Genomic DNA, 27,148 nt, shown 5'->3' with positions numbered 1-27,148 from the left:
GGAAGAACGAAGCGAAAGCTGCTCTTAACGATCTTCGTCAGCAACTACAAACACCTCCAGTCCTTGCCCACTTTGACGAGAGAGCCCCTAAGATGCTTCATACCGATGTTAGCAATGTCGGTCTGGGAGCTGTGCTTGTGCAGCAGCAAGAGGGCACAGAAAGGGTAATCGCTTACGCAAGCAGAACGTTAACACGTGCTGAGGCTAATTACTGCACGCCCGAGAAAGAATGTCTCGCTGTGGTATGGGCGGTTACAAAATTTCGCCCGTATTTATATGGCCGCCCCTTCAAAGTAATTAGCGACCAACACTCGCTGTGTTGGTTACGAGTCTTAAAGACCCTACAGGGCGATTAGCGCGTTGGAGTCTCAGGCTGCAAGAGTTTATATGGTAGTCATACATAAGTCAGGCAAGCGACATATGGACGCTAACTGTCTGTCCTGTTCACCCATTGAGTCGGCAACCCTACCCGAGGAGGAAGAAACGGCATTTCTCGGTGTCCTCGACACGACCACCATTGCGCAGCAACAACGGGACGATGCTGAATTGTTTGGCTTAATTAACTACTTGGATGGCAGATCTGAGAAGGCACCGAGAGTTTTCGCAAGAGTGCTGTCATCGTTTTCTTTACGGGACGAAGTACTCTACAAAAGAAACTTTTCGTCGACGGGATCCACCTATCTGCTTGTCCTCCCAGCAGCCCTTCGCACCGAAGTACTCATAGCATGCCACAACGAGGTGACCTCTGGCCATTTGGGTTACACAAGGACGTTGGACAGAGTACAGCAAAGGTATTACTGGCCAAGACTAACCACAGCCCGGAAGCACCATGTTCGTACCTGTCTCGACAGCCAGCACCGCAAGTCACCACCGAATAAACCAGCTGGCCTCCTGCAACCCGTGCAGGTCCCAACAGCTCCATTCTACCAGATCGGCATGGACATTTTGAGCCCACTACCTACTTCTACTACAGGGAACCGCTGGGTTATCGTCGCGACGAATTATCTGACCTGTTATGCGGAGACAAAGGCTATAAAGAGAAGTACAGCAGCGGAGGTGGCAAGATTTTTCATCGAGAATATTGTACTGAGGCATGGTGCACCAACCGTCGTGATCACAGACAGAGGAACTGCCTTTACGGCAGCTCTTTCGGATCACGTCCTGATGCTGAATGGAACAACGCATCGTAAGACCACCGCCTACCACCCACAAACGAACGGGCTGACAGAGCGTCTAAACAAAACCATTGAAGACATGCTTTCAAGGTACGTAGACGTTGAACACAAAAATTGGGATGCAACCTTGCCATACAAAACGTTTGCGTACAACACGGCCAAACAAGAAACGACCGGCATGACCACATTCAGCCTCGTTCATGGGCGAGAAGTACGAGCTATGTCAGGTACGATGCTACCGCACGAAGGTGACGACATCGACCCAGATGCCGACACGTTTACGGAACGCGCGGAAGAAGCCGGGCAACTTGCACGTTTACGGATCCGCCAGCAGCAAGAGTACGATGTAGACCGCTACAATGCTCACCGCAGAACAGTAGTCTATCAAACTGGCAACAAAGTCTGGGTTTGAACACCCGTGTGGAAACGAGGACTTTCTGAAAAGCTCTTAAGAAGATACTTTGGGCCATACCGAGTGCTGCAACAACTGAGCGACGTCACTTACGAAGTTTTTCCCGACAGTTCGTGTAGTACGAAGCGTCGCCAGCACCATCCTGAACTCGTTCACGTAGTGCGCATGAAGCCCTATGTCAGCGAGTGATTGCGCGAGACCTTCCTTTAAAAAAAAAAAACTGCATTATTGACTTCGCATTGGGTCGAGGGAGGCAAATGGCCTGTGTCTACATGTAAACAAAAATGATGATGGGGGGATTTAGCGGACACTAGGTAGTGGGCCTCTGGCTTGACTCGAAAACGAAAAGGACAATCTTGCGGCTCAGCTGTTCAAAACACGCTGCTTTCGCTGTCTCAAGGCGTACCTGTGCTTTGTTCGCGTAGTACCGTGACGATATAATGTTATTCGAATGGAATTACTACCATTGAGTGAGTTTGAGCAGCACCTTCTCGATTTTTTTTTCTGTTTGAGAAAGACATTCACTGTTGCAGTTGAATTCAATGTATATGTATTTTCTACCCCAGAGACTACTTAAAAGGTGGCAATTGGCATTATCCATTTAACCTGCCTTCATGCTATTAATGTTGCTTTTTCTGGTCATCTATTATTTTATTGAGGACAAGAGAACAAAATTATGTCGCAGAATGTCTTTACTGTGCACCTCAGCGGTGTCTGGCCGCCGGCGCTGTTGGCCACAATGTAAACTAAAAAGCAGATGCCTTCGTTCACGTGTAAGCGTGTATCTGCAGTGATGGCATCAGCTGCACGAGCGCAGTGAACCCATTGTGTTTTGAAGCGATCGCGAAATGCTCTGGGCTTTTGTTAAGTGTGTGGTCACACCCCGAACGCGTGCATCTGTTACTTCTCGTTCTAGAAAACCTATATAGAGTGGCACATTTACTTTTTACATTTTCATCACGTCGCACATGCCGTGTTTCTTGTGTTACAGTCGCTAGAAGAAGAAGTGTGATCAAGGAGCCATCGCCTGTGCTCACACCCGCTTTCATGTCGGCATGTTGCTGGCGTAGGCGTGAGTACTTTGAACTTTGTGCTCGTGCCGTTGTCACGAGCAAGAGCCCATAGGAGGAAACAAGACGATTAGGAGCGAACAAGATTCAAAATGGCACGAGCACACCAACCGTACAGTGAGGCCCGAGGCGCGTGACCCCAGCTGCGATCGGTGGGCAAGCAGCGACGAGCTGGGATTGTCGATGTGGGCTTGGCAGGAGAATGAGGCATCGCCAGCTAGTGTACTGGCGATGGGAGCGGTAGGACAGCGACTCGGTAACCTGTGATGCGGGCGTCTCGAGAAGTAGAAGGAGACTTCAACATGCTTAGAGGAAGGCTACTCGAGATGCAGTCGCTGCGCACAGCAAGTGCAGACGTTTTTGGCGCAAACCCCTTTCGAAGCAAGCCGCCGAAGACAGTTTCCGAGTGGCCACATCACCGTGCAGCACCAGGTATTGCCAGTGGCCACTAGGTACAACCACTGAGACATCGCCACGTCACAGACATCAGGCGACGATGACGACCACGTCGGCAGCGATAAGGACGACATTGGTCAAGATCTACGAAAACCCAGACAGGTATCCGACAAGACGGATCGGGACAGTGACTAGAAGCGCACCTGCTGTGTGACAAGTAAGGCCGAGGCAAAGCATTAGGGCTATAGAGTTGCTGGACGATATTTAGGACAGTTAATGCTGCACGGGGGTTTGTTTATAGGTTAGTAATTTAGATTGCAGTTATTTCTATTCGTTTGCTACATTTTTGTATATTTGTAATAGAGGGTGTGTCGTGCGAGTGTTTATTAAATGTGGTGTGTTTTTATCTGAGTCATGCTCGGTTCATCGTTCGCAGCAGCAGCCCGTAATCCGTGACAATTGGCGAGCCTGCCAGGATTCAATCCGGCCCAGTCACTGATTATCGGCTGTTGCAGTGATGAATTGAGACAAATATTATTGGTTATTCGAGAGCAAAAGCTAAGTAAGGAAGAGGGTTTAAAGTGCATTGACGAAGAGAGAGAGCGTGTTCGAGAAAAGTGAGAGATCGCGAGAAAAGAGCAGAATGCCAAACTTGAGTCAAAGCACGCTGAACTGCAGGCAATCTGTGCTAGAGAAAAGCAAACTTCAGAACGCCAAATGAGATTGGTACAAGCCAAAGGGTGTGTAAGGGGGGAGGAAAGACCCACAGATGTTTTATCGAGAAAGGTTAGTGTGCCCGACTTTGACGCCAGCGCTTCAGTTGATAAAATGTGTAGTAAGCACAGGTTTTGTATAAATGGTAACAGTGTTTCGGACAATGAACACAAGAGAAAGGAGTTACATATTGCATGCAGTTTCATAAAGGCAACAGTTAGCGAAGGGGACGCCGATGAAAAGTGCAGGGAAGAAGCGAACGCGACTTATACAGGTAGCCTAGAGACAAATAGCTGCTCGCGGATGGGCATGCATATTGAAGGAGAAAGCCAGATGAATTGGCGAAGGATAAAAATAGTTGCAGAGATTTCCAGAAAGAATGACCTGCTTCAGACGCGGGAGGTCATTCGCGTAGAAATAGAACAGAATGAGAGTACTATTCCAAAAGCACAGAGAATTGTTCATAATCATCATGATGCAAGGAAGGTCATGAAATTAGGCAGCGGTAGGTGCGGGAGACGAAAGAACAAGACCACTTTGAAAGCGCTGTGGCGACAAAGCAGCGAAGTAACCGGGAATCGGTAGATACCTAGGAAAGTGGTTCTGAAGAGGTGTCAGAGAAGTAATAGCAAAAGAAGGGGCAGCAGATGTATTGAGCGTTTTAGATGGTGGGTCGCGAATAGACATAGAAAGAAGTTGAAAAAGACGCGAACCGCCAAAGTCGCCAAAGTTCGCTAAGAAATGCTTCACATTTGAAGAAAAAAAAAAAAGTCATACGTGGGGGCGTAAATGTTGCACGGGTGAGAGCGCCGACATTCGGCCTGCACTCGTTCCCACAACTCACCGGCCTCGTGCCGCCTTTGTTCTTCCAGACTCATTCGCCCAGAGGCATCACATTTGAAATTGGCAGATGTTAGTGAGAGGAAACTGTCGCTGGTATGCGAGTTTCAGTGCTGTTAACTTCTTTTTGGCAATGTCGCCAGGATGCATCCTAAATGTTGTCAGTTTTAGCAAAAAGTCGCTGCTTGATGATGATCATAATAATGATGAGAACATTTCTCAGAATTTTCTTTTCAGTTTTTGTCTCATGAATTAATTAGTTTTTCAACAATATTGTGAATCACATTCTGTGGTGGTGAGTGAAGTCAACATGAGTCAGAATATGAAAATACCTTCTAGTGTAACTTTCTAGTGTGATGCAGATGAACATGTGGTGTCGGTAGATTTTTTGTATGCCACACTTTATGAAGGTACCAAAATTTTACCAAGGGGCCTACGTTAGCGTTAAGAAAGATTGTGTTACTCCCATATGAACAAGCAGAGACCGTCTCCACTTTGGCACAGGAAGGCTTGGTTTCGGCTGACAAGTGGAGTTTCTTTTGTTGAGAACTGCAGTATGCTTCCGATCACTTTTTGTGCTTTGTGGTGACATGCTCCTTTATAGTGAAAAACTTCGCATAAAATTCAATCCTACAGTAGGCGCAGTGTGCTTTCATATTTCATTTTCCACAGGAAATAACCAGCCTTTAAACTTGAGCAGCTTACCAATTTTTTCTATAATGATAATCACGCTTGGAAAGCACAATAAAGCCAGAATGGCATAAGTGCCCCCAAAAAAGTCACAAAGACTCCAAAGAAATAGAATGTCGCTTCGATGATGAAAATACAGTAATATTAGCGACTTTCTCGCAAAGGTAACGTCACTGATGAGTTTGTACAAGTACAGTACACTGTAGTACCAGTTTTTACACCACCTAGGTAAGAGCAACACCCAAGAAAGCCATTATTCCTGACTTGTCTCACTCCATTAGTGAATTCCTTGACTAATCCCCGAATTTTCCTGCGGCTCAAAATTTTCTCACTTTTTCCTATTTTCCCAGTCGCTAGACACCTTGCATAATTACTTTTTCAGGGTGCACCTATGCTTACCAGTAGGTTTTCTGGGTTCTTGAGGGCATGGCTCTTCATCTGAGGCAAGCGAAAATTTTTATGCAAATATCCTTTTGTAGCTGTCAAACTGTCCATTTCAATTATGTTAGAATGGACACACCATTCTCTCTAGTCTAATGAAGTGCTCAAAATGAACTCTGGTTTTCCAGCACGTCCACAATGTATTTTAAAGAAGATGAAGTACTCCAGCGCTGAAGCAGCAGCATCGAGCGTGCAGCAGAGGCTTGAGCTCGTGAACTAAGGCTGGTGCATCGCCTTACTAGCAATAACCTTTCCGCTCAATAAATCTCCTTTATATTTGGTGGAGTCGTGCTGGGTACCGTCCCCTATACCTTCCCGCTACCCTCCTGGAACTCCGTTCTCGACGGCTACCTTCTGCTATGCCGGACGCCGATCAGCGGACGCTTCCATCCCCTCCGGCCACCTGTCCAGGCAGTGTTCCTCAGCGGGAGCCTCCAATAATCAGCGGAACAGATGACAACGACGTTGAAGATTGGCTCTCTACTTTCGAATGGGTGAGCGCTTTGAAGAGGTGGTCGGACACGAAAAAAGTTGACGCACGTGTCGTTCTACCTCGCTGGTGTAGCCAGCGTTCGGCTTAGAAACCACGGGAGAGATGTCCAAATGTGGCTGCAATTCAAAACGTTGATTTTAGCGATCTTCGATCGACCTGCCGTCCGAAAATTTGGTGCCGAGCAGCATTTATGCACACACGCACAAGAAAGGGGTGAAACCTTCATGAGTTACATAAAAGACGTCGTTGGTTTGTGCAGACGCGTGAACGCCGCAATGAGGGAGGCTGAAAAATATAAGCACATCCTGAAAGGGATTGACGACGACGCTTTTCAAAGCATAGTCGGCAAAAAGCTTGACCACAGTTAATAATGTAATTAGCTTGTGCCAAAGCTACAATGAATTGCGGAAGCAGCGAGCTCTGACAAGACGTCCTCCAGTGCACGGTTTGGCATCACTGTTTAGTGTTCCCAATGGTCATGACCAAGCATCGCTAATAGACAAAATAAAAGCATTTGTCCGTGAAGAAGTCGCACGACAGCTTTCCTTGGTGCCCTTCACACCAGAACCTACCACAACTATACCGTCGTCTCTCCGTGGCGTCATTCAAAGAGAGGTTGCCGAGGCCCTCCCAGCTGCCCGCGAGCATAATCTTGTGGCTGCTCCACTCACCTACGCCGCGGCTGCAGCCATGCCAACTCGCAAAGCGCCTGCACCTCTGTTTCAGCCTTGCGCGAGCTATCCCCCACCTCCAGTCCACTGGACCAGCACTAACACCGTCAACCCTTAGCGCACCATCGACAATCGCCTGATATGTTACGTATGTCGATACCCCAGACATGTCGCAAGGTATTGCCGCTGCCGGATGCATATCACCGATAAAAACCACCGTGAGCCCTTCTTCCCGCTTGACTGCAACGCGCATTACGGTTCCTCCACTCCTATGCCATCCTCTACCAGGACGACCACCGCCCTCGGTCGGGACATCTTCGCTCGCCCTCTCCACGCCGCCGCTCGTTTTCTCCTATGCGTCGACAGCCCGCGCCTAAAGAGGAGACTAGACGACATAGTTCCTGAGGCAAGAACTGCGAAAGTTTCGGTTTGCCCAAGTCCTCATTCATCACCTACCAATGTTATTGATGTGTTCATCGAAAATATCGCTACTGTCGCTCTTGTAGATACCGGTGCAGCTGTTTCTGTTATCAATGCTAGATTTTGCCGCTCCATTCGTAAGGTTATGACGCCTTTCTCTGGATTATCGGTTCGTACAGCCAGTGCTCAACCTGTTCAACCGACCACAGTCTGTACAGCCTGTGTAATCATTCAGGACGTTCTGTATACGATAGAGTTCATCGTTCTTTCATCGTGCTCCCATACAATTATTTTGGGATGGGACTTTTTGTCGCGTCATAACGCCATAATCGACTGTGCTCGGGCTGAGGTCGAATTTTGCTCACTGGATGACCAAGCGTCCGTCGACACCCAGTTTGCCGCTAAACTTGTCGTTAGCGATGACACCTACATCCCTCCATGCTCTTTTGCGTTCGTGCCAGTTTCATGCAGCGCCATATCCGACGGCACGGTCTTCTTCACACCATCTCCAATATTCGTCGCCCGAAGAGCTCTCCCCCTGCCTTTTGCTGCTCTCGATCTTGTAGAAGGGTCAACCACAATGCCAATTTATAATCATGAGTCGTCGTCTTTATCTCTACTTTGTCGCGAGTGCCTTGGCCACGTCGAGACAATCAGTTCTTCCAGAATTATATCCGTGCCCGATGAGGTGCCTTCTACTTCCGTCTGTGAACTGGCTGTCGTCTCAGCGCCTGACTCAACGTCAGCAAACATATTTCAACCATTCATCGCTGCAGATTTGACATCTTCGCAGCATTCACAGCTTCTCACTATCCTTGAGTGCTACCGCCATTCTTTCGACGTTGCACAAACATCTCTCAGCCGTGCCTTAGCAGTAGAACACCACATCGACACTGGGTCCCACTCACCGCAGCGACAAACGACCATACCGCGTGTCTGCTACAGAATGCCGCGTCATTGCTGACCAAGTAGACGACATGGTTTGCAGAGGGGTTATTCGACCTTTACAGAGCCCATGGGCGTCTCCGGTGGTCCTCGACAAAAAGAAAGATGGTTCTATTCATTTCTGTGTCGATTTCCTGCGATTGAACAAGATCACACTAAAGGATGTCTAACCACTGCTGCGCATTGACGATGCCTTGGACTGTTTACAGGGTGCAGAGTTTTTTTCCTCGTTAGCCTAGCGGCCAGGCTACTGGCAGGTGCCGATGGCGGAAGCGGATCGCCCCAAAACCGCTTTTGTCACGCCAGACGGCTTATATGAATTTACCGTCATGCCCTTCGGACTTTGCAATGCGCCTGCAACATTCGAATGAATGACGTACAACATCCTGCGTGGAATTAAATGGAAGATCTGCTTGTGTTACCTCGATGATATCGTGGTCTTTGCCCCTAACTTCGACACACACTTACGTCGGCTTCAGCACGTCTTTACTTGCTTGACCAATGCCGGTTTGCAATTAAACCTCAAAAAATGTCGATTTGCCTTACGTCAACTAACCGTTTTGGGTCACGTTGTTTCCAAGAAAGGCATCCTCCCGGATCCTGAGCAATTGCGTGCTGTTACGGCGTTTCCTAAACATGCCACCATCAAAGAACTTCGGAGTTTTATTGGCTTGTGTTCGTATTTCCGGCAATTCATCCGAAACATTGCGTCTATTATATCACCTCTCACGCAACTCCTCGGCAACTGTAAAGACCTCTCATGGTGGTCATCTGCCTGCGACAAGGCTTTCACCACCTTGCGACGGCTTCTCACGACGCCACCCATTCTATGCCATTTCGATTCTGAAGCTCCAACTGAAATCCACACTGACGCCAGTGGTGTAGGCCTGGGTGCAGTGCTCGCACAGCGTAAACCGGAGCATACGAAATACGTCGTGGTATACGCTAGTCGCACACACACCAAGGCAGAGAGCAGCTACAGCATCACAGAAAAGGAGTGTTTGGCCATTGTGTGAGCCCTTGCAAAGTATTGCCCATATCTATAAGGCTGTTCTTTTGACATCGTGACCGACCACCATGTGCTGTGTTGGCTTTCGACGTTAAAAGACCCGCCGCCTCACTCGCTGGGCGTTTAAAATCCAAGATTATGACATACGCGTCGTTTATTGGTCAGTACGGAAGCATGCCGACGCTGACGCCCTTTCCCGTTCCCCTCTTTCTCAGATTGCCACAGCTGACTCCGCTTGCGATCCCACATTGTCATCTCTTGACTTTGACACCATTGCTATCGAACAACGCAATGACCCGTGGACTGCGTCTGTTCTCAATCATCTCTCCGACACTTCTGAAGTCCCAAAGACGTGAATGCTCCAGTGCCAAGTTCCACACTTCTCGATACGTGACACGCTTCTCTATCGATGCAACTATGCAACAGAGGGACGCAAGTGGCTGCTAGTCGTTCCACGAACCCTGAGGTCGCAGATCTGTTCCTCTTTCCACAGAGACCCACAATGTGGCCATGCAGGAGTCAAGACCTACGAAAGGCTTCGACATCGTTACTACTGGCGTGGTATGTATACCTTCATTCGTAACTTCATCCACTCTTGTGTCGAATGTCAGGGCTAAAAATCTCCACAGCACACCTCCGCCCGTGAAATTGGGGCCTTCACCATGCCTTTTCTCCCGACCCTTCGAATGGGTCAAAATAGATCATTATGGGCCCCTTTCATTGACTCTGACTGGCAACAGATGGATAATAGTTGCTATCGACCACCTAACGCGCTATGCCGAGACCGCAGCTCTTCAAACGGCTACAGCACAGGAGGTCACCACTTTCCTACAGCGTCGTTTTGTGCTACGTCATGGAGGCCCTCAAGAACTCCTCAGAGACCGTGGCCGTGCCTTCTTGTCCGAGGTCATTGAACAATCGCTCACTGAGTGTGCTATTGCACATCGCACATGTACCGCTTACCACCCTCAAACCAATGGGGCTACCGAGCGCTTTAATCGTACTCTCAGTGATATGCTCTCTATGTACGTGATGCCTGATCACAGTAACTGGGACTTAGTTCTCCCATTCATTACATACGCCTATAATACGGCAACGCAAGCAACAACAGGTTTCCCCCCTCTTTACTTCCTCTATGGCCGTGACCCCTCCCACACCATTGACACCATTCTGCCCTATCGACCGGATGCATCCAAGTGCCTGCCGATTTTGGACGTTGCCAGACACGCAGAAGAATGTCGCCAGCTAGCTCGTCGCTTTACCTCCAATGACCAAAACCAGCAAAAATCAATTCATAATGCCCAGACCTCAACTCCTGTTTTTCTTCCGTGTGCCCTTGTGTGGCTGTCAGTGCTGCATCGCACACCTGGGCTCTCTTCCAAACTCCTGCCAAAGTATGATATGCCATACCGTATTCTCGAACAGACTTCTGCAGTAAATTACCTCATTGAGCCTCTTACACCACCGTGAGACTTGCAACGTCGCAACCACGAAGTTGTACACGTCCAGAGACTCAAGCCGTACCATGGTTCAACGCCGCCTGCTTAGGACTGAGACGCCAGGATGGCTCCTTTTTTTCCGCGGGGCATTATAAAGAAGAGAAAGTACTCCAGCGCAGAGGCAGCAGCATCGAGCGTGCAGCAGAGGCTCGGGCTCATGAACTGCGGCTGGTGCATCGCCTTACTAGCAACCTTTCCGCTCAATAAATATCCTTTATAATATGTTTGCAATTACATCCTCACAATTTTCTATAACGGCACAAGTATGCTTTCTCACATTTCAAGCACCAGTACTCACTTCAAGTATGTTTTGAAATATACTGAATTGAAAGGTAATATTTATTTGTTTTGCTCACAGAAAGTTGAAGGAAACAACACAGCTGCAAGGTTAACAAGTATATAATAAAAAACATATATTCAACAAAATTACGTGCCAGATACAAGAATTTTTATACCAGCACAGGTTTAGGATAAGAATGTCGAATATTTTTCCCACTAAAATGTGAAAAACACCAAACTACACCACAAATTAAAATTTCTCATAATTTTCATGAATGTGGCAATGACAGCATGTAGGTTTATACCTGTGTACCACAAGGGCACAGAAAATGGCATTTACCTCCTGTAATTCAAGGTTTAATGCCAGCACCATGGTGCCACATGAGCAAATCGAATGGCACCCGCCTTAATGCCATTTGTCACCTAATGCCTTCGCTGGAACCCATTTCGCTGAGAAATGCATACTCTCGACATCAAAGCTTGCTCACTGCAGTACACGTAAAGGATTTGAAATAACATCTATCCTTTAAAATAATATTTGATAAGTGACTTTGAACAAATCACATGTCATTTCCCAGTTGCACTATAGTAAAGTTCACTTCACAATTGCAATGGCTTCAGCATGACGGGCACTGCACGAGATTTCAAGCATAGGATTCAACTCGCAATTACGAAAGTTTCTGTGACCGGTTGCAATGTATATAAAAGACAAGAACAAACTCAAGCTAATGGCAGTACAGTAGCCTTACTTCTACATTCCAGTATCCATGGACACAGATTAATTTTTTTAAATGCATGTTGCTATTTTATTACTGTCCTTAAAATCATTAATTTCAAAAGTCACTGTAACCATCATCTGATTGAGTGTCATTCAATTTAGACAGCAGCTGTACCAATTACAAAAGGCATTCAGGAACTAAAGCCTTCAGTGAATTTCATTTTTTGTGCCTGTGTCGTATGGGTACGACACAAAAAGAAGCTATGTGAAAGAAATAATGATGCAACATACTGACCTTTGTTCTAGACAGCCACTTTGCAAAAAGATAATCCTTTGGCTCATTGCCTTCCAACTTCAGTTTTGATGCTTGAAGGAGACAAGTAAATATTACATGCTTGTCTGTACACAAGGAGTTCAAACTTGAGAAAGCCACCCTAAGGGTCACTTTCTCAACAGTGCACATTTTTATATAAACTAATGAAGAAGGAAATAAAAAAAACATTTAACAAAAATCCTCTCAACATGCACACTGTTAATATATAACAGCAAAAAAGATTCAGTGAGCAGCACAGTTACAGTAAATCAGGCGCATTAATTTTGTATCACTAATGTAAGTTGTGTGAATCCCAACAAATACTGCTGTGCATGTGGTCAACAGAATGCATATCACCGCTCTCACTTGAGTCAAAATAACCAGTTGCACAAGTTAAAAATGGACTTTAACTTTGTGATTCTGCCAAATTGCTGGTAATATTTTGGGGCCACTGACATTTCTTGTCTCTCTCTCTTCCACAAACACACACCAGTGTTGCGAAGCAGCCACTCCGGAATCGTAATGACTCTGGAATCATTCCACATTTTTGCAACTCCGGAATAGAATGGGGGCAACACTTGAAGAAATGGAATAAGAATGTAATGGGAATGGAATTACGTTTTTTTTTCGTGAAAATAAAGCACGTTTTCAGCGACGCGCTGTTTTTCAAACTTTGAACACTAGTAAATCAGAGTCTCAAATTCAACAATAAAGCATTATTTTTAAAATGGCTTGGCAGATTACAAGCTATGTTCATTTATAAGCAACGTGCCTACTACAATTCTATCCTTATATAGACCGTGTTGCTCTAAAGTTTGTCTCCATTCTTCATATAACTGCGGTGTGATGCCATTGGTATTCATCACGTGGAACCACTGTGGCGGCATACCTCCCCCTTATGCCACATGATGTTTTTTCCCCTCAGCGGCGCCCCAGCTGTCTTCCCACCCTTCACATGTTTGTTTCACTTGTTGCTTTTGCTTTTGTCGCCGTCGGCAACTCGGACACATACTGGAAACAAAGTGCTTCTCTAAGTTGTGATTTCTTTTGACACTGGCGTGATGCTTGTGGGCAATGCAAGCTTTCATATACCAGCCTGCGCCGTCTCACCTCATTCACCCCCCCCCAACCCCCCATCTTTTTGAAATACTGTTACTCCTATCTAGACTAGTGCTGCAGAATTGTCACTCTGGAATCGGTATGACTATAAAATCATTCCACATTTTGCTACCCCGGAATGGAGTGAAAATGGAATTAAGCGCCTTTTGCACTCAATGGAATGAGAATCAAATTGCGTCTTTTTCCGAAAATAGAGCACATTTTAGTGTTTGCGCTGTTTTTTAAACTTAAAAAATTAGTAAGTGAGAGCCTCAAATTGAACAATAAATCAGTATGTTTGAAATGGCTCGGCTGATTACAAGCACGGTACATTTACAAGCAACGTGCCAACTACTACGCACCTGCTAGTATTACCACCTTTAGTTAGCTAGAGCCAGGGTTGGGTGTGTTGTAAAAGTGTGAAAGACCTGCCAATTTGTAAAAAGAAACCAATGCATAAGTTAGCATACAAACACACGCATTTTCTCAGCAAATACTGAAGGGAGAAACAAATTAATTCTATGTGTTTGTTCCCATTGATACCCCTAGACGAAAGTGACAAATACTCTATGCACAGCTTCATCTTTATCTCATGAGCAGTTTAGTATTTGACACACGCAAATGACTTTTGGTACAACGAAGACATTGTATTCCTGTGCACAGGCGGACACAGAAAGTTCTGAACCCATCCACACTTGCTAGGCCCATTTGACAAGCGTGAGTGCTGACGAGCAGTGCGGCCCAGTGTTCCGTATTAGATGCAAAGGCACAAGGCTGCCGAGCGAAGCACTGTTCTAACTAATACCAGAAAATCTAGAGGGTTTTGTTCTCCATTAACGAAATCTTAGTTTTCTCCATGATCATGACCGCTCCAGACGTGTGGCAGAACTGCTCAATCTTTTTGAGCACTACTTTTGTCAGCATAAAATTATGCTACACCGTCATTTTAGCATTAACACGTTTAAGCTTAAACAATATTAAAGCGCCACCAATCATTCAAACATGCTGACCATGTGAATACTACAGGTAGCGGGATAAGTGCCCCTCTGGGAATCAGTAGAGTGATTGTACTGGACGAGATAAGTCACCAAGCAACTATCCCTCTACCTTGGTAACATGTTTTGCGTACTTTTGCAGTTCTTAACACATCTGACAACATCAGCTTTATGGGGCATTCATTCTTAACTCTGTAAAACTAGGTACATGCCTTTCCTACGTAAAGGAATTACAGGAATGGAAATGCTCAGCCATTCCTGGAGTGGGCATGGGCTAAGTTTTTATTCTATGGAATGGAAAGGAATAGAATTTCTGCAAGTTTTAATTCCCCTGAATAGAATTAAAATGGAATGAAGGCGCCCATTCTGCAACACTTTGCGGAATGTTCGATACTCTGTCGAAGAAGGTCTGTAGGACAGCACAGCACATACTGCTGCACTGATCGTACACGACTGTGTGCCCTCCTCCTTCGTACAGAGAGAGAGAAAATAAACTTTTGAAATTACAGAAGCCAGCCAAATCAGGAGAGCCCACATAACCATGGCCCAAACTCCGACACGACGATCCGCACTTGGGAAAATCCATGTTCACTTTGTTCTAGGGTGGGAAGGGGACAGGCCCGGGTGGCAGCGCCGCCGTGTTGGCGCCTGTTCGCGGCTAGAGGAGCACTGCCATAACCCACTACCACACTGGCCTGTGTGCCCAGCAGTTCACGCATGCAGTGAATTCGCCAACAAGGCACACTGGAAAACCGTTTTTCAAAATTATCTGCAAAGAAAACAAACAAGCTGTACGCTGCAAGCTTTGCTCTGAAACTATACATGCTGTAGTTCGAGTTTATCTAATTTGGTTCACCACCTAAAAAGAAAGCACGAACGTGTGTACACACAACGAGAAAAAGGGCTAGTAAGCCAGCCGAGGATAACGTTTGCCTTCACCGCTTGGTGCAGCACAGTGCCTGTTAATCAAAATGCTGCTTTTGATGATGCCATAATTAACATGACTTGCACTCACGAGGAGCCCTTTCGTGTTGGAGCCCAATGTAGGAAAGGCATCAAAATGCCTTTGCTATGTTGAAAACTTACAGGAATTGCACTGCCTGTTTGTGTGCAAACAATAAGGTTACTAAGAAAAAATTTAAATTTAGAAATGTGGCAATACCTATACAAACACTGAATGCAGGCATCCCATCTTTTATTGAATTGGTGCTCAAAAACATATTTATTTTGCAACCCGCAGTGTACCAACTTATGGAGGACAAAACAGCAACACTCTCCAAGCACAGACTATCAGTGGACTTTATTTTAAAAAAACAAAAAAAAACAAGCTGCACTGGCCTTTTCTCCCATGTTGTGCACAATCTAAAAGATAAGCATACTTAGAGGAACTAACACAAAATTTCATGGGTGAGACAACCTGTGGGATCGATTCCCGTGCACATGCATACATCTGCAAATATAGCTTGGAAGGTATTTTAGATAAATTTTGAAGTTTGCATGCACGATCAACTCTCGCAGTATTGACACCCACAAATGTGATCCACGGTGATCCCCTTACTTCATTCACATCACCACGCTGCAGTAAATACAAATTATGATGACACCATAGCCACCATTTTTTTTTCACCAGGTTTGCACCAGCAGACTACTACTCGGCGGCAGCTCAAGAGTCTGTGGCTGCGGTGCATGCATTGAAACTTTTGTGTTTGGCGACACTGCTTTCCCATTTCCTGCTCTAAAAAACTTCTTAATGTGGCCCCTGCAGAAGTAGATCACAGTTCTGTGTGCTGGCACAATCGAGCGTTGCACACGCTAGGTGGTGATGGTTGCACCCGGGGGCTTCTCTATTTCGGAGCTTTCTCAAATCGAAACTGGTCGGTAACGAAGAGTATTGCAAATGAGTTCTGCGGAAACCCGCAAGGTGGCGGAAGTGTTAAGAACGGGAAAGAAGACAACCACCCGTTTGTAGCACGAAGCCACAAGGAAATCCATACGGATTTCTCAGAAAAAAAGCATCTTAGCTGCCTTGTGGCTTCGTGCTACAAATGGGTGGTTGTCTTCTTTTCTTTTCTTAACGAAGAGTACGTAATTATCTCTTGCACACTGCAGCAAATGATGTGCCGTGTTATGACTAACAGGCCCCCAGCGAAACATTGCAGCAAAAAAAACGTGAGGCCACAATTGCCAGTGCCCCTCGATAGGAATCTTGCAACACTTTGAGCATGGTGCTGCACTATAATATTTGGCTTGCATGTTCTGGAGAGCCTCTGCTACAGATCAGCAGCGTTTTCTGATCATGCTCAAAAAGTGTTGCAGGGCCCTCTAAAAAAAGAGAGAGAGGGAGAAAGTTCTTAGGGTCACGAGCCATGCGTGATGCATCTTCTTTCATGCCATCTCTTTTTGCTTAGCTTCCAGCACTTTAATTGATTCGAGAGAAGAGAGAAAGCAATTCAAGCATGCGACAAAGTTTTGTAACTCCGCTCATGCTAGACGAGTTCTAAAAATTTTTTTTGCCGGTCAATTCGTGAGGCAATAGTAAAACCATTCCAACATTGCTTAGAAAAGTGTTCCACAGCCCCTTGAAGAGGGAAACAACATGTAGATGAAAGACAAAAAAATCTTTATGCAAAAACAAGCATCGGTGGGTGCACCACAGTATTATGCATACAATCTTCAATTCCATAAACCTCAGTCAAGTTTGTGAGCTTCTACAAACCTTACTTGCCATAATTTCTGTTAGCACTTTCAGTAAAGAGCTTCAAAAAAATCCTACACGAGTTCAGTGTACAAGCCAGGAAAACACATCAAGTGCTCAATTTCATGAATTACACTTCAATTTATGGACTTCTACAAGACAGATTTACAGTAATCTGTGCTTCAAGTCATTAATCCAATGTTGCTCTGCATTTGCTAAACTCCTGCTTAGCTCAGATAGTAAAATGACTGCTCCAGAAAGGTGCAAGTGTAAGGCTTGATTTCCGGACCAGGACAAACTTTTATACAAGTGCTCCTTTCCGAGAAACCTGCAGTGACTCCTTCATACCCTTGGTGCTGCAGTCAGGTGGATAACTTTACCTTTTGAAAACTTCACTCCACCTAGTGAGCTTCAAGAAAAAGCCTATTTGCTACCCTCTAGTTACTGCTCAGTTGGCTTCTTACTTAAGGGGGCTCTGCAACACTTTTCTGAGTTATTATACATTAGAATAGTCTCGCCATTAGCGCACGATGCTTCACATGCCACAAAAATTTCTAGAATCCGTCAAGTATGAGCGCAGTTACAGGTATTTGTTGCACACTTCCTCTCTCCTTTCTCAGAGCTTTCTCTCCCCTTTCATGCCAGCAAGCAGTCTGAAAGCTACGCAGGCAGGGAATGACAAGGGGGCAAGCATATACGTCCCTTGTCAGTGTGTGCCATGACCTTGAGCACTTTCTTTTCTTGTTTCTCATTGAGTGCACAATTCACTTTTAGCAAGATCACGAGTGCACACATGCGCACGTGGCAGCATCTAGCAGGAGCCATGACAACTATGCAACATAAAATGTGCAGAAATTTGGGTGAATGACATCATTAATAGAGAGAAAAAAGGGCATCTTATAGCTCGCATGCCACACTATAATGTTTGGCTCACGTGTTCTCAGGAGCCTCGACTACCGGTCAGCAGCATTTTCTGACCATGCTCGACCATACTACACTACAACCTGTCAAACTATTTGAGTATTTCTACTCTCCTGTAGAGAGTTGGCTGTTTACAAAGCAGGTATTTTTATGCCATATATCGTCAATAAAACGAGTTTCCACATTTTCACTGCTCAGCACATCTCAACTTTTGAAGTTACTCATGGCATCAAATAATAATCTTAATAGGCATGAATAATAATCTTAAGATTGAAAGAGTTGAAAAATATTTTCCTGGGACATGGTGAAGTTGTGACATGTTACATTACTGTTTACTCGCTTCACTTAAATTTCTCTAGTTATTTTCAATATGCTTTCAGATCAATATTTTATAATTATATTACATCTTCTTCTTGTTGTAGACATAAAAACAACTACTGTTTAAGCCTATAAATTGAGTTACCACCCAATCTTGATAGCCCTGTATGTAGTGAGGTATGAAAACAAAAAATGGATAAGAAGTATGGCAATTTTTCTTAATTTTCCCTTTGAGCAGATATAACAAAGAGCGTAGAGCCTACACCCCGAAATGGGCAGTGGCATTCAGCACTGCAGAGCATTTAATGAAGGCATTGATCTTACCCAGCTTGGAGAAGTCGCAGACTAAAAAATAGCCTCCCTCAGGCACAGTAGGTGTCATGCCAACAGAGCTAAGAAAGCTGCAGATGAAGTCACGCTTCTTTTGCAGGGAGCTTGAGAGACTGTTCCAGTATCCCTCAGGGTCTTCTATTTGTTCCATTTCCTTTTCTAAGCCCACTGCTATCGCTTCCTGAAAAGTGTGCATAGCCAGCCAAAAGAAACAGAACACCATAATGAATGCTTTTGCTACTAATTCTTGGTCTTCTTGATAAGGTCCCTAAAGAAACCTAACACAAAAAGAAAATCACATTGCCACAAGCATTCACACATGCAGCAAACATTCCCAATGTAGAAATGCATGCAGCAGTTTCTTTTAGGGCCAAAGTCTGAGCAGATTTCTTTCATCGAGAACCGAAACACATTTCAACTAATGAGGCAATGAATGCTTAATTAACACTTTTTGAAAAAAGTTAAATCACTTTCAGTAGTTCAACCATGCTTTTAGGCTGAGTTTAGTATGAGCAGGCAAAGATAGCATAGACCATACAAAATGGTTAGGCTGAACAGGTGAAACAACATCAAATATGCTGATTTAACACACAGCTACTATCAAGTGCAGAGCACTTTAGGAGCCTGGGCTGTCATATTCAGTCGTCCTATGCTGTCATAGCTTGACATAATGCAGGCAAAATCACAATTAGTATAGCATATTAAGCGTGTCTCCGCCAAGAAGAAGTCTTCTTTCTCTTGTTCTTCAAGTGCCTTGATGATGATAAGTTCAGATCACTTTAGTGACCAGGCCTGTGATATGCTGTCATAGCTTGGCATAACACAGGCAAAACCAAGTGCAAAAATCAAGCGACAAATAGAAACAGAGAAAAATGAAAGGGGAAAAAATAGGAAGAGCAAGAAAGAGAAAGAAATAGACAGAGAGAGAAGAATAAATAGAGAGAGAAGAAAAGAAACAGCAAAAAATGAAGAAAAAAAATAAAAACCAAAGAGAAATAAAAAAGGCTGCCCAGCTCTGCACATCCACACTTCCATCATGCTTGGCACACCTAGTGCGAAGCTGCCTTAATTGTTTTACTTTTTAATTAACCCTAAAAGATTACCGTACCGCATAAAGCACTACTACAGGGCAAATTCTTGTTAGGCATCCACTACCACAGAAAACAGTTGTTCCTCATATGCCATATTTTTCTAACATGTTTGCACAATGAGCCATCTGTGTACGAACATTTTCTTTTCTGGGATGACATGGGAGTAAAAAATAATGAGGAGCTTTTCCTGGCTGCAGTTCCTTGTGATTTTTCTTTAGGTCTTTCATTTTCTAGTAGTGCACTAAAAACTACACTAAAGGGACTTCACGTGGCGACAAGCATTAAAAATACTTATTCTACACACCTTTTGTATTCAAGAACGATACCTTAAAAGTTTATGAGCCATGGTAATTGTGAAAAACCTGTATTCCCATAAAGCCGAAGCACATAGCCTAAAATTTTGTCGCTTATAATCTGTAGTAGTTACTTGTGACCCGTCCAAAAGGCATCCAGGTCTGACACGAACCCAAGTTCTATAAACTTTTGCCATTGGTGGCACATACATTCAGAAGGACCTACCCCATTCACAGGCCCTCAATGTAAACAAGGATGTAGCAGAGACTCAATAATTGCAAGGGTGTGATAAATTACACCAAGGAGTATCAATCAACAAATGCATTTTTGTTTTAAAACAGCTTCATACTAAACTGAACATAAATAAAGGAATCTAAATGATTGCTATTCATATTACAGTAGCAAACAAGCCAATAAAAAAAATCAGGCACTTTTTGTTAAAGGGACACTAAATCCAACTATTAAGGCGACGTTTATTGTTGAAATAGTGGTCCAGAAACATCCTAATGTTACTTTTGTGCCAAGAAAGGGCTCATTTGAAATAAAATCAAGTTTCAGAGGTTCGCATCGGGTCAGCCCACTTCAAATTACCCACCTCAAGAAGCAGACCATCTCACTTCACTGTGGCCGAGCACAACGTTGCCTGACTTTACTGCGCGGCTGCCGAAACTAGAAGCAGCAGAACGAAAACAGCAAGAGCACAGCAGCAACAATGGCCATTGATCAATTTTCTGCCATTGGGTCCGAGATGGCAGGCAATTTTCGGTTCAACTGGGCCGCTATATGGCACGACCTGTCCAATTTAACTAGGCAAAAATTGAATTTTTGAACCACTCATGCCATTCCCCATGGTAACGTCCAGCGGTTCTTTTTTCCATGAATCAAACAGAAATGAACAAAGAGCATTTTATTGCGTCTCTTGATGCACGGAAGGTTCTTTATTTAGTGCAGCTAGATCGATTACTTGTGAATAATTGTAGGCGGCTCGTCTGACGTCATCGGGATCATTTAAGAATGTCCATGTGTTCTTGTGCATTTACCTTAATTTCTCGGTAAGTAGGGTACTGCTGTTGATAATATTGTCGTTTTAGATGTTGTCATACATTGAGTTTTTACTCCGACGTAAATTGTTATATGATTTTAGTGTCTCTTTAAGATTGCAAACATAAACAGATATGATAGCAGCAGGCTATGAAACCAGAAAAGTAGGGCCTGTACAGTATATACGAGAAAGGGTCGAGGACCTAGAACAGTACTACACTCAAATCTCTAGATAACAAATTTGGATATAATAAATTATAGTTTGTAATGAAGTGTGTGAAGAATAGCTTTCTAATAGATACAGTGTTTACAAATAATCGTTCATAACAAATTTCCATATATAACTAAGTATTTTTGTGGCATATGTGGCTTTGTTATAATGAGGTTTGAGTATACATGCACACGCTGATCATATTTTCCTCACTTGCCCTTTCTCTACCTCTTTTTTATGCTGTTATCTGCCTGTCACAAGGGCACCCATGAACTCAGTTTAACTGCCTCATCATTTCGCTATGGAAGATGCTGCCTGTGTCACACAATCTCTGCTACGCCAAGGCAGTTAAACAGGGCATTTTGCAAAGGAAGTTCAGTAATCTCCATAAGTGGCGGAACAAACTACTCTCGTCCCCAGTAATCTGTACTTACGAAAAAGAACGGCTGACGCAAAACAGCTGCCACGAACATAGTAATAAATTTTATCAATATAAAAGTTCTTTCATTGCATGATTCACTCATAACGTGCATTTAAGAGAAAAAAATTAAAAATACACATGCACATGCACGTACTCTTCGCACCATGTCGCACGAAAAACAGTCAGCTGCCATTTTACGTAAGTGTCCCCAAGTTCATGCGCACCGTTGTGCTGAAATCTGTGCATCTCATGCTGTTTTTCTTGCGGTGCTCTTTAATCGACTTGAACATTACAAAAAGTCCTAGGAGTGCGTGACGCAAGTTCTTCCTCTTCGACAACCCCGGCGGTTGTGCCAGCAGCACATGCTAACCATGAGGGACCCATTTGCAGCAAGGGCTTTGTAGACTGAACATGAGAACTGTGCTCATCCAGTATTCGCACTGTCTGCGGCCTAAAGTGGCGCATAATGTAAACCAACATGGCAGTCCAGTGGAGAATAGAGAGCAAGTAGGAGGACATGGAAGCATGCTGTAGAATACGTTTTGACAAATGTATGAAACCATGATGCCTTCATTGCGCGACATCGTGTTCCACATTGAAATAAATTACAAATATGTTATGCATATAATCAGGGGGAAATAAGTACAAATTTGTAAAGCCAACAAATTTGTAAACCAATTCGCAACACGAAGACGCTGTCTCAAAGTAATTTGCGAGCAACGAGTGCTTCTTCATTCTCCGCTGCACTGACCTGCTCATGCCACTTTATTTTTCCCATAAATAAATGTGGCAAGGAGATGCACTGCCTGTGACTGCCCCATTGCCATCTACCAATTATACAGCGGCTGCATTATTTCATGTACAGCTCACCCACTTCCTGTTTTGGAAGGTGTGGCAGACAGATTTTGAAGAGAAAAGAGGTAGAAACGCACCATCTCTGCCACACACGACGCTTCGTCGCTGGCAAAAACAAATTGCTTGTTAGTACAGAACCATGTGGAAGAATTTATTTATTTAGATTAAATGATGCCTATATCGGTGAATTATTTGATTCATCATGAGCAGTAAGCTTATAATACAAGCCATTCACCAGTGTTGGCACTATTTATTATAAAGAAGACATACTTTCGCATGGTACCATTCTGAGAGGGACCTTATTGATCATGTTGCATGTAAATAATACTAACAAAACTTGCGTGCAGGGTATAAGAGAGCTCTTATTGTTGTTTCAGTTTTGTTAAAAAAGATCCACGTTCAGTGGCTGAAGGGTGGGGTGAGTGGCTAATATGATGAAGCGCTAGGAGATACTGACATGCATAAGCTTATCTTAACAACAATACTACAACACATGGTTTGACCATGTGACTGACTTTGGAAAATCAAACAAGTGAATGATGTTTAGAAAACAGGAAACTAAAAGTTTAAATGTAGCCTGCGCCTTTGTGTTTTCTGTCTGCATGAGTCCAGTTCGTGCTTTTTTATTCTTCCTAGAAAGTATGCCCCCACCTCTGCTTCTTAGGATGGCATACGATCATTGTTTGATATGTTGGGTTTAACATCCCAAAACCACCATATGATTATGAGACGCCGTAGTGGAGGACTCCTGAAATTTCGACCACCTGGGGTTCTTCAACGTGCACCCAAATCTGAGCACACGGGCCTACAACATTTCCGCCTCCATCAGAAATGCAGCCGCCGCAGACAGGATTTGATCCCGCGACCTGCGGGTCAGCAGCCGAGTACCTTAGCCACTAGACCACCACAGCGGGGCTACGATCAGCGTATTGAAGTGGCACAGGCTTGCCTACTGATCATCACGCATTCAATCACCATGCATTTTTCATAGGTATATTTGAGTACAAAAAAAAAAGGTGACAGCTTTTGCTGGTAACCAACTTTGTACACTGGAGCACAGCACCTATATGTTGGATATTGCTACTCTTGATCATTGTGAGCATGAAGCAGGCAAACAAAAGCACCTCTGCCTGCATAGCAGGTGTTGGCAGGGCCCGAACTAGCCATGTGAAAGTGCGTTGTAATCTGCTAATCCTCCTCGTGGCATTTTTCTCTATCTGCTGTGCAGCGCTACCGTCTACGGAAAGTGCGAAGTGGAAAGACCAACGTGACCTAGTTAGCAGCCCAACTTCAAAGAAATCGACAACAGCTTCCGCTGTGTTTGACTATCAGCGCACATATAAAAAAAAATTGCCCGCAGCTTCCCTCGGGGGAACACTGAGGAGGATGCGGAGCATATAATTGGTTAACGGGGTGTTAAAGTGCGACTTACTTGGGTCGATGGCTAAATTGGTTAACGTGGTTGTGAAATGGGGTGTTAAATTGCGACTTACTTGGGTCGATGGCTAAATTGGTTAACGTGGTTGTAGGAGGGGGTGTTAAATGAGTGAACACGTACACAAGTATGCGAAAGGGCGGCGCTGGTCGAAGGGACGTCGATCATTGTGTTTGTGGATTCGTTGGAATTCATTTCACCGCGACCTTGGACGTCGACGCGCCGTACAAACCAACCGACGAGCGGCAACTGAGCGAGCGAGCGCCAACCTTGAGTATATATACAGCTCGACGGCGCATGCACTGTCAGCTGTTGAATGTTCTCGAAGCGCGACACCACATGCGCGTCCACTGGAGAATCAGGAGAATTGTAGATGTCGAACGCGGTGTGTAGAGGAGGAAGGGTGCACAGATGGTGGAGGAGTGAAGCGCGCGCGGTGTGTAGAGGAGGAAGGGATGCACAGATGGTGGAAGAGTGGGCGACAGCGCGACGGCGCATGCGCGCGCGTCAGCTGTCGAATGTTCGAGAAGCGGTGCGGACGGCGCGGACGGCGCACTACAAGGCGCGAGTATAAGATGCTTCCGCATCTAAAACGCATAGCAAGCATAGTACAGTGTTGCCAGAACTTGTATCAACATCGCTGCCAACATGCTTGCAGGCACGTTTCCATGATAAAACCTAATGACTTTTTTCAATTTCAGTTTGAGTGAAATATAGTTTTTTATAAATATTTGTACAATTAAAAATGGATATGTTTCCAACAGAGTATGCCCCTATGCGCTCGGGTGCACTGCCTTCAAAACTTGACATTACGGCAACTTCCACCGTCGGCTTTACGAGGGCAATAACACATCACATATTGATAATGTTATGTTGCTTCTGCGTGTTAAGTTTCTTTAGGTGGCATTGCTGCACAGCGGTAAGAAATAGTGGGAAAAGAAAACAAACCTTATCAGTGAGAGAAAATCGGTAACACGTCATCGAAGCCGCAGCAGGCGTGCACCATTTCAAGGTTGGAGCTCCTACGCTTCGTAATCACACATCAAAAGCCACCTTTTAACCTATAAGTTTAGAACAGTGCACTCCACTATCTAGAGCACGCCTGAGCTCCTTAAAGGGACACTAAAGTCAAGTAACAACTTATATTGGTGTGAAAGCTCAATGTGTGACAACGTCTAAGATGGTAATATTATCAACAGCAGTGCCCTACTTACCGAGAAATTGATGTAAATGCACGAGAATGCATGTGCCACAAGTAGGACATTTGCAAAATAATCTCGATGGCATCAGAGTTACCGCGTATAATTAATCACTAGTTAATCGAACTAGCTGCACTAAATGAAGAACCTTTAGTGCATGAAGAGACGTAATAAAAAGCTGCTCGTTCATTTCCGTTTGATTCATAGAAAAAGAACTGTCAAACGTAACTATGGAGAATGGCGCGAGCGATTCAAAAGTTGAATTTTTATGTGGTTAATCTGGACAGGTCGTGTCATCTAGTGGGGCCCAGTTGAACCAAACACACCTGCCACCTCGGAGGCCATGGTGAAAAATTGTTCAGTGGCCGTTGTCGCTGCTTGGCTCCGGCCTACTTTCGCTCTGCTGCTACTAGTGTCAACGGTCGCGCAGTAAAGCCAGGCAACATTGTGCACGACAACATTGTGCACGGCAACAGTGACGTGAAAGTTTCCACTTGAGGCGAGTAATATGAAGTGTGCTAACGCAATGAGGACCGCTAAAACATTATTTTATTTCAAAATAAGCACTTCCTTGACACAAAAGTAGCACTACGAGGTTTCCGGACCACTATCTCAGCAATCAACATCGACTTAATATTTGCCTTTAGTGTCCCCTTAACAGGCCCAATGTTTTAGCATGATAGATGCAAAATCTTGCACGCAGACGCAGATGCAGCAGTGCTTAATGGGCCCTTTCGGGTTTTTGTCCAAAGCTTGTAAAATTGCCAAATGACATGGCCACAGCTCCATTGCCAATGAACTCCGTAATGGAACTTTAAGATGATGGAGTTTAACGGAGTTCAGTGGTGGCCACGTGACAGAGGTAGTATTATTTTCTGTCCAAATATGCACATTTTAACTTTTCACGTGCCCAGAGATAAATAGACAAAGATGGAGCTGTCAACCTACCTGAAGAAGAGTGCTGAGAGTATAGATGCAGTTCTGATGAATGAGCTGCAGCCCTTTCAGCAAGTGTTGAGGACCATAGGCCCAACCGACCTGCATACATATTGCAGGTACTGCAATCACATGACACCGAGTTGCACAAAAAAACTGTCTCATTTCATATTTGGCAGGCAACACTGCAGAACCTGTACAAGTAACTACAGTGGAATTCATTTCTAACAATATTCAAGTGCTATAGATATTCCAGTTTTTAAAATCTATAATTGTCATGACTGGCTTGCACCAAAAAGAAAGAGGCAAAGAGACACTGGCAGAGCTGCTGTTATTATGAAGGCAATGCTACTAGTAACACTGCCCTCCTACCCACACTAAGTGGCTACAGCAGCCTTTGGTCACATGAAATTGTTTGATGCATACAATCACAACACAAAATATTCTGCTGGAGTATCAGTAAATCTTGCAACATGCTTGATTTATGACCACCTGTCTTAAACATTTATGATGCTACGTAGCAACCAGACGGTCCCTGTTAAACCCCTGGCCATTTATTAGTAATGCAAACATGACATACATAACCATAAAAGTACATTATAGTTGAGTAAATACGATGCTCTAGTTCATAGTATTCTCTCCACTATGACCAGCAGGCTTACAATCTGCAAGCATGAAAATGAACAAATAACAAGCTGAACATGTTACCAAAGGGGCACAGTATGTGTGGACCTACCTTCCAACCAGTTATGCTGAATGTCTTCCCTGCACTACCAATAGTAATCGTCCTTTCCCACATTCCTGGAAGGGTGTCTGAAACAAAGTGAATTGCCATATAATAAATGTAAAATAGTGGTGAACAACCTGGCTTCAGAGAGCGATATTCCAGAACAGATCATGTACTTGCTTACCAAGGTCCATGGAGCAAGAGTACAATCAAACTAAAACGGAACCTGAAGGAACAGGGAAAATATGTTCCATTTAACAGGAGTTCCGTTTATTGAGAAGTAAATGTACATAGATGCAGAATACAAGCCCGAAACCAAGCATTGCAGAGGCAATAGTTCCGTTCAAGCAGCAGTTCCGTTTAAACCGATTTCCGTTTCCTGATAGTCTACTGAATTCTACGTGGCCTTTATAGATTAGCAGAAGCATTTCTTAGAAGCATTTGAGGTGGCAGCAGTTTCTTCACTGATTTATAAATTGTTCCCATAGTTTGATGC

The 27,148-nt window shown here is 44.5% G+C and overlaps 1 protein-coding gene across 3 annotated transcripts in view; it reads right to left on the bottom strand.

Annotated features, from left to right (window-relative positions):
• Kyat (Kynurenine aminotransferase) overlaps positions 1 to 27,148 on the bottom strand; it is a 95,003-nt gene that overhangs the window by 10,484 nt on the left and 57,371 nt on the right. For all 3 annotated transcript variants that reach the window (XM_037413794.2, XM_037413795.2, XM_075879475.1), the window contains 4 exons: positions 26,662 to 26,738; positions 25,938 to 26,027; positions 18,437 to 18,623; positions 12,068 to 12,138 (listed from right to left, as the gene is read on the bottom strand). In XM_037413794.2, the coding sequence (XP_037269691.2) occupies positions 12,068 to 12,138; positions 18,437 to 18,623; positions 25,938 to 26,027; positions 26,662 to 26,738 (425 nt within the window). The remainder of the gene's footprint in view (positions 1 to 12,067; positions 12,139 to 18,436; positions 18,624 to 25,937; positions 26,028 to 26,661; positions 26,739 to 27,148) is intronic.

Source organism: Rhipicephalus microplus, chromosome X (genome assembly GCF_043290135.1).
Source record: "Rhipicephalus microplus isolate Deutch F79 chromosome X, USDA_Rmic, whole genome shotgun sequence".
Classification (NCBI taxonomy): Eukaryota; Metazoa; Arthropoda; class Arachnida; order Ixodida; family Ixodidae; genus Rhipicephalus; species Rhipicephalus microplus.
Note: the sequence above shows the minus strand (reverse complement) of the source record. Positions and strands in the feature narration are given on the sequence as shown.